This window comes from Sinocyclocheilus grahami, unplaced genomic scaffold (assembly GCF_001515645.1).
Source record: "Sinocyclocheilus grahami isolate Dianchi unplaced genomic scaffold, SAMN03320097.WGS_v1.1 scaffold796.1, whole genome shotgun sequence".
In the NCBI taxonomy this organism is placed as follows: domain Eukaryota; kingdom Metazoa; phylum Chordata; class Actinopteri; order Cypriniformes; family Cyprinidae; genus Sinocyclocheilus; species Sinocyclocheilus grahami.
In genome coordinates, this window is record NW_015505975.1 from 1 (window position 1) to 12,678 (window position 12,678).

The 12,678-nt window shown below is 34.5% G+C and overlaps 1 protein-coding gene across 6 annotated transcripts in view; it reads right to left on the reverse strand.

Moving 5' to 3' along the window:
* Nucleotides 1-3,477: 3,477 nt before the first annotated feature.
* limch1b (LIM and calponin homology domains 1b) overlaps nucleotides 3,478-12,678 on the reverse strand; it is a 282,167-nt gene continuing 272,966 nt past the window's right edge. For 5 of the 6 annotated variants that reach the window (XM_016246396.1, XM_016246398.1, XM_016246395.1 and 2 more), the window contains 8 exons: nucleotides 11,268-11,408; nucleotides 11,105-11,187; nucleotides 10,624-10,712; nucleotides 8,127-8,214; nucleotides 7,865-7,948; nucleotides 7,223-7,331; nucleotides 4,011-4,113; nucleotides 3,478-3,835 (listed from right to left, as the gene is read on the reverse strand). In XM_016246396.1, coding sequence (XP_016101882.1) covers nucleotides 3,810-3,835; nucleotides 4,011-4,113; nucleotides 7,223-7,331; nucleotides 7,865-7,948; nucleotides 8,127-8,214; nucleotides 10,624-10,712; nucleotides 11,105-11,187; nucleotides 11,268-11,408 — 723 coding nt within the window. In that variant the 3' untranslated portion in view covers nucleotides 3,478-3,809. The remainder of the gene's footprint in view (nucleotides 3,836-4,010; nucleotides 4,114-7,222; nucleotides 7,332-7,864; nucleotides 7,949-8,126; nucleotides 8,215-10,623; nucleotides 10,713-11,104; nucleotides 11,188-11,267; nucleotides 11,409-12,678) is intronic. The other variant, XM_016246400.1, reaches the window with a different exon arrangement.

Consider the following 12,678-nt stretch of genomic DNA (forward strand, 5'->3'; position numbering starts at 1 on the left):
CACAAGATATTTCATTATTATTATTATTATTATTACAATATAGTGCTAGATTACTCTTGGTCTTATATTAGAGTTTGTATGATTATTATTATTAAATACAGTGATTAATTACTGTTTGTCTTATATTAGATGAGCTATAAGGAATGAAGTCCCTGGGTCAACATAAGATATTTCATTATCATCATTATTATTATTATTATTATTATTACAATATAGTGATAGATTACTGTTTGTTTTAAATTAGATATTGTATTATTATTATAATTTAAATACAGTGATATATTGTTGCCTTGTGTTATATGAGCTTTCATGAATGTGTCAACATAAGATATTTCATTAATATTATCATGATTATTTCAATACAGTGATTGATTAATGTGTGTCATATATTGGATGAGCTAATGATGTCTCTGGGTCAACATAATATATGTCCTTGTTGTTGATGGACGGCAAACCCTGCATTATTGGTCCCAATCCATCCGCAAAAGTGTTTAGCTTCTCTTTTAAAAGATTAGTATAAGCGTCGGCTAAATGAATACATGAAAAAAGTGATATAGGCCTAAATCATCGGACGAGAAGATCCGACGACGCGATCACGGGGGAAACACCACGCCGGGTCGGGGCGAAACGATCGTGGGCGCCTTCCTGTCCGATAGGAGCGGGGTTAGGTAATTTGCACCTTATATGAGCAGTTTAGCTAATGTTCGCGTTCCCTTTCGTGGAACTTCGAACTGCGTCCTCTAGGGGTCGCTATGGGGAACGCCTCGTCGTGACCCGTGTCTGAAGCCTACATTGAAAACACACCAACTTGTTTGGCCGGCGACAGCCATGACGTCACTACTGTCGCAACTAGTCAAGTCAAGTCAAGTCACCTTTATTTATATAGCGCTTTTAACAATACAGATTGTGACAAAGCAACTGAACAGCATTAATTAGGAAAATAGTGTCAATAATGCAAAATGACAATAGTAAACACTCATTTTTCAGTATGCGTTGTTTGTTTGGGCGAGGAGCACGCACGCGATGTCTTCGAGGAGGCAATCTGCGTGCATTGTGAGAGCTTTTCACTGAAAAAGCGAAGAAGCTGAAGCTTTCCCAATCCACCTGCCCTCAAAACTCCCTCCTTGCCATCCGTGCCCCTTCAAGCCACATCTCGCGAGGTCACAAGTCACTCCACTTGCACACGTTGGCACGCAAACTGATTTTGTGGAGCAATGAAAGGGGCACATACAGGGGATCATGATACGGGGAAACTGGACACAGAAATGTTTGAACATATTTGGAGCATATGCAACAGAGCAACAGTGGACATGTTCACATCCCAGGACAATGCTCAGTGCCCTTTGCCTTGCATTCTCCTTCATATACTGCCTGCATTTATGCCTGAAGTTGTTAATTTTACGTATTTAAAATTACGTGCGCTCTTTACATATTTACAAGAAGAAAAAAAAACAGAGTTCAGAGAGAGCGATCACCTGTTTGTGTCTTGGGAACCATGTATGGGGAAGTTGATTACTAAATAGCACTTATTTTTAACTCTTTTTAAAGGGGTCACAATACAGCATATTTGTGAAGCAGCATGTTGGTCCTCACTGCATATATTTACAAAGTTCTGGAATATTGTGAAATATTATTACAATTTAAAATCACTGTTTTCTATTGCAATGTATTTTAAAATGCAATTGATTCTTTTGATGCAAAGTTACATTTTCAGCATCATTACTCCAATCTTCAGTGTCACATGATCCTTCAGAAATCATTCTAATATGCTGATTTGATGCTCAAAAACCTTTATTGTTATCCATGTCGAGAAAAAAAACAGTTTTAATTAGCAAATATGCATTAAATTGATCAAAGTGAAAGTAATAACATTTACAATGTTAAAAAAAGAGTCTGAAAATTAAGCTTTGCCATCACAGAAATAAATTACATTTTTAAAATACATTCAAATAAAAAAAATAGCTCGTAAAAATAAAAAAGATTGTAATAATATTTCACAACATTACTGTTAATAATGCTTATAATAATAAATGCTGTTAATAAAATAAATGCAGCCTTGGTGAGCATAAGAAACTTAATTAAAAAAAAAATTGTAATGTTCCCAAATTGTTGACAGTATTGTGCATTATACAATTATTTTAATATATTTAATATATTTTTCCATTTTCATTCTGATTCAAAACATTTTATGCATGTGAAATAAAGAAATATAGACTAGATTAGATTTTTCAGCATTTTATTTATAAACATACAGTATACTGTAAAGCCATTGCATTTGAACATCAAATTAATCTATTTTTGGATAGTGTAGATTTGAATAAAACAATAAATATACCTTAGATTTAATATATATATTTTCCAAGGTAACTTTTTTCCCTCCTAAACAACATAACTTGCCTGGCAAATGCCTTGGCCCTGTGTCAACCTAAAGTTATGATGAATTAAAGATAAAATACATGTTCAGACCCTATAAGCACAGAAAGGCTGGCTAAATAAATCAGTTGTGACAGAAGACTAAATAGCCAACTTGGTCAAATTGCTTTTCATTAAAAAAAAAAAAAGGTAATATGCTCTTCTGTTCTGTACATAATTCAAAGATGCATTGGCAAAAAAAAAAAAAAAAAAGGTTTTAAATTTAGCCAGTGAGTATGTTATGATGGGCAGTTTGTGAACATTTTAAATCACCGTGTGTATTGATTTGTCATGTTAAATTCAATCATGCTCAGAAAGAAACTAAAACAAGATATTTCTGTTATATATAATTTTTGTATGTTTTTCCAAAACCAGTTTTACGTATCTTTAAAGCCAAAAAAAAAAGTTGGCTTTAGAAAAAAAATATTTTCAGGAAGGTATTGTAGTTTGAGCTATACGTATATTTAAATTCTGCATAATACAATTGCCAGGAAAAAAAAAGAATTTACAATGTGCTATGAAAAAGGTTAAACTGAGTGTAGAACCAGTATTTGGATCCAAACTCTTACGTTTCTCATGTAGACGTCGAATCTCTCCTAAGGCACATTTCTATAGTGCAACAACTTCCCAAACCCTCAAACAACTGAAGGACAGCGATTTGCATGAAAAAAAGCTGCTATATGAATATTCTTAATCAGCAATCACTTTATATGCACTTGTGTTTTTTATCAGCTCAAATGTACTTTTTATGTATAAAAATACATACTTTCCTCCAGATAGGAAATACAATGATCAGGGGTATTAGAGGAACTGCATTCCCATAATTAAAGATGATCGATTTATCTTGAAGCTCTACGAATGCTAACATGTTATTTTTAAATAAAATAAAGACAACATAACTTGCAGACAGGAATCTCTTGATAGTTTTCTATTTTGGTTTAAATCTACTCAAAAAACACTAAAAGAAAAATTATTCAAAAGCCATCAAAAAAAATAATATATATATATATATATATATATATATATAGAGAGAGAGAGAGAGAGAGAGAGAGAGAGAGAGAGAGAGAGAGAGATCCACCCAGAAATTCTTAATTATTGTTATCTCTAAATGGCTCAAACTGTCCATTTGTCATCAAAGAGTATGCACTGTTCAAAAACTATTTTTTTAGCTTACACAGTTTTATTAATCAGTTATACAGTCAGTTGAGTCAGAAAATTGGTTTTCACTACAGTCACATGCTTTTTTGTGTTGGAAAAGAAACCCCGAATTGAAGACGTTGCTGTGGTTTCATGTTAAATGTGCTTGTATTCACATATGCATTCACTTATGCGAACATTGTGAGGACTGGGGGTGACAGTATTATGGGTAGATTTCTTTGCTCCCAAAATCAATGAGCTCACAAGGTTGTGGGCTGACCAGCAGCTAAAAGACAAGAGAAATGAAAAGTCAATGATATATTAACAATGGTCTGAACTATGAATTCAACATACATTAATTATTTTGCTTCCAGTGCAGTGTTGCTAATATATTTAGGAATATGTTTTTTTCTCATTTGCTTCATTTGAATAAATATCAGAGGCAAGCGTGTGTAACTCACAGCGGGAATGGATATAGCATTGATGGCAGTTGAGTAGACCGTTTCTGATCCTCACATCTGTTCCTGTGCTGGTGTCACCCAACTGGCCCTTACAGATTCCACACTTAGAGAGAGAGAGAGAGAATTTGAACTTCATAGTATGAAAACAAAAATACAAACACTGTAAAAAAAAAAGTTCTCGTTACTTCAACCTGTTCCATCCAGCAATGTGCTATTTTCAACCCTTTAAATGTAATCTTTCTTTATAGAGGAATAAAAATGTAAGTTGTTTCTTTCCTGTCTGACAGTTTGACCAAAGAGGAAAGAAAAATCAAAAGTGAGATCTCTTTAACATCAAATTTTTCTCCTAGACAGAAATTAGGTTAATTTAAGAGTCTCCTGCTACTCAAACGTGTCTCCTGAGACAAAAACTCTAACAGTGGTCTCCTTTAAAGTTTTGGAAGAGGTCTCAACATCACAACACACTGTGTTCAGATTTCCTTAGCTAGAGACTCTGGATCGCTCACATTTGTCTCCTCAATAGTTTAGAAGAGTTCTCAACAACATACTCTGATTTTTCTCCTAAACTAAAGACTAATTTCTGCATAATTTCGCTCTTAATATAAGCCTAAACTCAGAATTTATGGATTTTGTTTTTACTTTATTTAGTGCCTTTCAACTAATTGATTTGGTGCACACTTTGTAAAGTTGTTGAGATATTTTCAAAAACTTTAAAGGAGATAAATATGAGACCACCGGAGTCTTTAGTTTAGGGAAGAAAAATCTAAGCACAGTGGGTGATGATGATGAGATCCATTCTAAAGCTTTAAAGGAGACAAATGTGAAAGATCCAGAGTCTTTAGTTTAGGAGAAAAATCTGAGCACAGATGTTGTTGAGATCTCTTCCAAAACTTTAAAGGAGACCACTGTGAGAGTGTTAGTGTTTTTGTTTGCGAAGCAGGAGACTCGAGCAAAAGTCTCCATTTGGTGTTAAAATAACCTAATTTCTGTCTAGTAGAAACATTTGGTTAAAGAGATCTCTTTTTTTATTGAATTTTTTTTAACCCTGAGTGTAGCGTAACCTGTGTCAGAGCTATGTGGCCAGAACATCAACATGGAGGCACAGTTGCACCTCAGACAGCATGAGTTCCAATCCCAGATAATAGTACTTTCCTGCTCATGTTCCCTTCTCGCTGTCAGTCCTGTGTTCCGTGTCTTGTGTTTTCCTCCCCCATGTGCTTTCCATGACCCAGTTTTCCCTCATGTACAATTGTTTATTGCTCCCAGGTGTTTTTTGTCATCCCCTCGTCATGTCATGTGTATTTAAAGTACACTCACATCTCCCATTGTTTCCCTTCTCTACTCCTATTGTCCTGACCATTAAATGTGAAAACCCCCAAGAAATCAAGATAAAAAAGAAAGAGCAACCTATGAGCAATAAAACATTTTTATAATGGAGTCTTGAAAGAGATTTCAACAAAACAATAAAGAGATCTCCCATGTTGCTCACAGCCCATTCTCATTTTGGACTCTTCTCTCTCAGAACTTCCTTATGTCTCATTTGAGTCTACTTTTATTTCTCCTATGGAATTTTTGGAGAAACATCTGAAATGCTGTTGATACTAAAATAAGAGATATATGAGAATCACGACTAAGTCTCCTGAGCTTAGGAAGAGCCACCACTGAGCAATACATTTTTCCTCAGGGAGCACCCTTGCCTGTAAGCGAGGCATCCGTCATAATAGTTTTCTGAGGCCAATACGCCCTGATTTAGAAACCGTGGTCATCTCCACAAAAGAAGGGTACAAAGGCACTTGGGCTGAAATAACTGAAAGCCGCTGCATTGGAGCCACCATTGTAAGGGCCTCATATGGAGCAGGACTAGAGTGATGACAAGGGCCGCTGCTATAAACCCAACAACATTTGGAATAGGCTGGCTGGAATACCCTAGCAAAAGGCAAGAAGCGCTAATGCCTCAAACTGAGCTAAGATTAGCCAGTCATCAAGACAATTCAGTACACGGATGCTCTGAAGTCGCAATTCAGCCAAGGCTGCATCCATGCACTTTGTGAAGGCGCAAAGTGACAAGGCCAAAGGGCTCAATATTTGCATGCTTCACTTCTGAAAGCGAACCTGAGAAACATTCTAAATGGGAAACATTTGTATGTAATAATAGGTGTCCTTTAGATCTTTTGTGACAAACCAGTCACTGTGTCACCACACCAAGTTCTCCCTCACTATTGTCACTATCACGGTCTTCATCCTGCTCACTCTGTTCACAATCCCTGGAATTATTCATGTGCACGTGATTCTACTTAGCACTCAATCAAAGACTGCACAAAAACACGGCATTAACACTCAACCTCTGTCTCCTACAGACATTCACTGCTTTGCATTTACTGTACAAGCTATTCCTCATTGTCTCCCCTTGTTGTTTCTTGTGTTTTGGTCTTGTTTTATAGACAAGTTTTTGCTTTGAAATAAACCCTGCATTTAAATTCACTTCCTGTCTCCACTCTGTTACATACTGGTATAATGGTTGCTGAAAATTCAGATTTGCCATCACAGGAATACATTTTATAATATACTCAAATAAAAAGCAGTTCTTTGAATTGTAATAATATTTCAGTTTTACTATTTTACTGTATTTTTTTATCAGTTAAATGCAGCCTTGGTAAGCATAATAGATTTCTTTCAAAAACATTTAAACAATTTATGAACCCCAGATTTTTGAACTCTGACAGTAAAACTAAATGAAAAGCCAAACATCTTCAATGTCCCATAAACCCTGATGGTTCATCTGGAAAATATCTCATAAGAATATGGATAATCTTTAAACACAGTATTTACAATAGTTATCCCTATAACAGATCCTACGTAAACACCAAGAACAACAACTATAATGATAACTATATTCGCATCCACAACATTGGATGATAATGTACTACTTTTTGGAAGTGTGCATTTACGTCATCTGCCACTTGAAATGGTTGAGCTCTTTAAAGTCAAGGGGATATTTGATTGGCTGTCAGTGTTCATCAAATGGAAAAAAAAATGTGTGAGGTGTGGACTTCCCTGTTCTCATAAAATTAGAACGATTATTAAAACTTTATAGTCATCATTAAAGTTATCATCCTGTCAACGGGTCTCTTTAGTGACATTGACAATATTAGTGATTACATCACGATATAAATTGGCATCTGTAATTTTCCAGCTGTAATATGTACACATACCTTAAAGCACTGGATGTGGAAGTAAAGGCTGAGAGTCTCTATAATCATGGCGGCACCTTTGCCAAGTGGATGACCACAACTTGAACACAGTTTCTTCCCACTGACAGACCTACACATACACAAACAAAAGTGAATGTATGTTAAAAAAATAATTAAATAAAAAATACCTTATTATTTTATTCATTATACATTATTTTATAGTGTCCTTGTTAAATGTTATATGTAATGACTACAGTAAAAACAGTAAATTATACATAATTACTTGCAACTAACCCTAATCCTTACCGTAACCCTATATTTAGTACATTTTATTAATTAATATTACCCAGTACTTAAATCTATAATTACATTGTAACCAAGACAACTTAAAATAAAGTGTAACAAAAAATAATAATTGTCAGTAATAAGCACAGCAGCAGACATTAACAGAAAATGCCCAGCATCAAAACTGATGACTGAAATGGGAGTGCCAATGCTGATATTATCATATAATACAAATTTAATTATGGCAAATACTGACTCAAAATTCACTTACAATCAATTCTGTTTTGTGATGGTTGGAAACAGGGAATGAGTGATCATTTAACACTGGATCATTTGGATCTTTAGTTGTGATCTCACATCAGAGAAACTGTGCTGTACCTGTTTGGTGATGGAGGTGGTTGTGTATCTGTGAATGAAGGTGATGTTGATGAATTTGGCCCAATGTTCTCTATAGAGTCAGACCTGAGAATGGAGAGCCACATGCAGTGTTCATGCACACACACATGCTCAGAATAATTAAGCTTCAGCCATAAGGATGAATTAAACAATCAAAAATTATATAAACTTTGAACAACACTTTGCAGCTTGTGTGAGAATAAAGAAATCAATGAAAGAATACATAATGCGCACAGACATATACCTCCTGCGTCCACCAGATTTTGGTTGAGATGCACTCTTTTTCCAGGTCTCATTCTGCTGGGGTATCTGTCTGTTACCCAGTGGCATATCTGTAAAGTAAAGTAAAGTAAAGTAAAGTAAAGTAAAATAAAATAGTTAAAAAAAAAGGCAAATAGTAAAACTTGTGTGTGTGTGTGTTTTTGTGACAAATGAGGACATACATTTGTATAATGACAAAGGTATGACATAGGTATCACAAGGAGAATGTGACTTTTCAGGACATTACCCCATGTCCCCACTTTTCAAAATGCTTATAAATCACACAGAATGGAGTGTATTGAAAATCTGAAATAACACAAAGTTTCCTGCGAGGGGTGGGTTTAGGGTTGGTGTAGGGCAATAGAATCTGTACAGTATAAAAACCATTACGCCTATGGGATGTCCCCACTTTTCACAAAAACAAACCTGTGTGTGTGTGTGTGTGTGTGTGTGTGTGTGTGTGTGTGTATGTGTGTGTGTGTGTGTGTGTGTGTGTGTGTGAGAAAGAGAAATGAATGTAGGCCTACTATATTTTGTTTCATGGCAGTAAACAATTTTCACCTCTACAGTCAATTATGTGAAATGTATGCCTATATGTGTGTGTGTGTATATGTGTGTGTGTGTGTGTGTGTGTGTGTGTGTGAGAAAGAGAAATGAATGTAGGCCTACTATATTTTGTTTCATGGCAGTAAACAATTTTCACCTCTACAGTCAATTATGTGAAATGTATGCCTATATAAAATAATACAAATATTCGAAAAAATATGTTTAATATAAATAATGTTTAAGTAAAAACAAAATATAGCAAATATATTTAAAATCCAATGCATGGAAGGCAGATTGGTGCCATCTGGTGGGGGGAAAATAAAATTATATTTAATACCATGGTGTGTGTGTGTGTGAGAAAGAGAAATGAATGTAGGCCTACTATATTTTGTTTCATGGCAGTAAACAATTTTCACCTCTACAGTCAATTATGTGAAATGTATGCCTATATAAAATAATACAAATATTCGAAAAAATATTTAACATTATTTTGAATTAATAGAATGTTTAAGTAAAAACAAAATATAGCAAATATATTTAAAATCCAATGCATGGAAGGCAGATTGGTGCCATCTGGTGGGGGGAAAATAAAATTATATTTAATACCATGGTGCAACCACTAGACGCCTGTATAGCCCAATATATAAATATACATACAGGGTTGTGCGTGCCCTTGATCAGAGGTGTCAAACTCAGTTCCTGGAGGGCCGCAGCCCTCCAACACACATACCAACAGCAACACAGCAGTTCCAACACACATACCATGTAGTTTTCAAATAAACCTGAAGGACTTGATTAGCTGGATCAGGATTTGAATTAGTAATTAGGATTGAAGCTAAACTCTGCAGGGCTGTGACCCTCCAGGACTGAGCTTGACACCTGTGCCCTAGGTACTTATAATTAGGGATACTATTATACTATATAATACTATTATTGCAAGAATTATATATATTATAGTCAGAATTAAATACTTTTTTTAATTAAGTTTTGCATTTGGATATAAATTAAGACGTTATAAAGTAGATTATACACTCTTAAAAATAAAGGTGCTTCAAAAGGTTCTTCAAGCGATGCCATAGAAGAACCATTTTTGGTTCCACAAAGAACCATTCAGTCAAAGGTTCTTTAAAGAACCATCTCTTTCTTGTGTTTTTGTAATCTGAAGAACCTTATTTCGCCACAAAGAACCTTTTGGGAAACAGAAAGGTTCTTCAGATGTTAAAGGTTCTTTATGGAACCATTTAGACAAAAAGGTTCTTCTATGGCATCGTGAAGCACCTTTATTTTTAAGAGTGTACCCCAAAAAATTGCTCTGTATTTTTGTATTTCCCATTCATTTTCACTGCGGCCCATTTAGCCTTTTCTAAGCATGTCCATGATTGTTTTATGCTCATACAGCAAGTGCCACAAAGGTCAGATTAAACTTATAGTACCTTAAAAAATGCAAACATAAAATGTCTCAGTATAAAATGACAGAAGACCACCAGAGGGTTAATTGAAAATATTTGAAAGATATATTCAGTTACAGATTGCACAACATCCTTTTTCAAAAACTTAGTTACCTAGACAGCATTTTAAGTCATCGTAGATATGCATTTGTTCTTTAAGAATTTAAGAAACCTTTAAGATACCTAAATAGTATCTTGCACTATCTTGTTAAGACTGAGAATGTAATCACAGAATGCACTGGTACAAGCTCAGTAAACAAAATAATCTATGATAAACAAATTGTGAGAAATGCTTTTTACTTAATACACATTTGATTAAAATTAACAATAAACAATCTGATAAAATGAACCTTGTATTGAGTTGAATTACTGAAATAAATGAACTTTTCTACGACATTCTAATTTATTGAGATGCACCTGTATGTATTATTTTGCTTAGAGTTGTTAGTTAAACAACATGCTAATGTCAAAGCCCACTAGACTCACCCTGACTAGACGGTAATGTAGGCTGCTTTTCTTGGCTCTGGTCTCCTTGTCTTCTCTGACCCACTGAACCACAACCTTGCAGGGGAGAACTGGTATAGGAGAGATAAGTGAAAACATGCAGCAAACAATATGTTTAATTATAATGACGTTTAAAAAACATAGTTAATAGTTAACCCCAAAACGAAAATTCTGTTATTATTTACACACCTTCACACTGATCCAAACCTACATGTTTTTTTTTTTCATGCAACACAAAATCTTGTTTTCCATAATACGTATAACAGTTTATAGTTATCATGTCTGTCAAAAAGACCATAAAACACAGTAGACAGACATGGTCACTGTGAGCTATTGTTGTAAGGAAAAGAGAAGTTTATTCAAAAATTGTGTCCCATAGAGAAAAAAAAAGGTCTGGAATTACAATTTTAATTTTTGGGTGAACTATTCCTTTATGTTTATTCCTAGAGTTGTTGTCCCATACCTAACTGTCATCTGTAAACTCTCGGTCTTTCTTTGGGCTGCTTCACTGTTGTCATTTACCCTTTGACTATAAGTCCCAGAGCTCTGATGGAGTGAGAAATATGGTCAGAATCATTTACACCAGCATCAAGCACTTCATTTAATGTCCTTCCTTAAATTCTTACCATCTGCTTCTCCTCTGGCCCCTGTTTGTTTTCCAGCTCAGGCTGGGACTGTAAAGTGCTGTGGGTTTTGGGATGGGCTGATGGTTCAATCGTTGAGTGAGGGGTCAGAGGGGTCAGGGTCTCTTCCAGAATCTTCCTCTCCTGTATTGACGAAAAAATAAGTCACTGGCATAGCTTCTATGAATAAAGAAGTACAGACATGGCTTTTTTTGTCAGATAACTGAGACTGTTTAAAATTATGCGATGACATGTATTTTACAACAATTTACCATAGTAAGCATGCTTTCTGCTGAAAAAAACAAACAAACAAACAAACTGAAATTAAACATGACAGAAAAAGATTCTTACACTGTTTGAGGACCTCATATTAATTTCTCCGTAGTAATAATAACTGTTATAACCAGGGTATGATTTGTCAGAGAGATGGGGGGATTCTCTGCTGATATATATCACTACCTCTGCTGATTTTTTTTAAATTTTATTTTAATCCCTGGTGGGGATAAAATAAAATAAAATATTATGACACTGATGATGATGACAATATTATGATGTATTAAGTGTAGTTTTGATAATATTCTAGACCGGTTTATTACTTCTCATGGAAACATCCTTTATTCTTATAAAAATACAATGCATCAAAATACATATACTATCACAATCGTAAACTTATTAGCTTCATGTTTCATCTGTTAGTTATCTATAGAAACAGAACACAGAACCATGACCGGAAGGTAGGGGAAAATTGATGGATTTGCAGCGAATCGCCTTTCTATGAGGTTATTAATCCGAGAAGAGAGAGAGGCAGACAGTGGTTGAACCTACTTCTTTTTCATCAGATTGCATTATTAATGGAAAATTAACAAAAATTATGATTCTATCTAATGAAATACTAGGTAAAAATTGTGATTACATATTTCTCCAAATGTGCACATTTTCCGACTAAAAGCCATTTGTGTGTTGTGTAGCGAAGCCCTGTGATCAAAAGTAAATGCAACTACAGGTATGTGTCTCGTTATTCTACTCAAAATATCAATAACTGCTGATTAATTTTTGCATGATTTAGCATTCCTGAAATAAATTAATTATTACTGTAACTATAACCAAATATTATAAACAGTAGTCAAATATAAAAGCTATCAACTTTTTTTTTATAAGGGACTCAAGTATGTTTTTAATAACAATAATGACAATTTGGCAAAATAATGTATTGTCATGGGAGATTTTAATACAAACATATCTAATAGAATAGGGGATAATTTTAACACTCTGCAGTCATTATGTACATTATTTAATTTAATCCAAATTATAAACAAATCTACCAGAGTTTTTTTTTTCGGGGTGGGGGTTACCACTGATCTTATTTTGGTATCTGATGTAAAGTATATTTCCCAGAAAGGAATAATTGAATGTG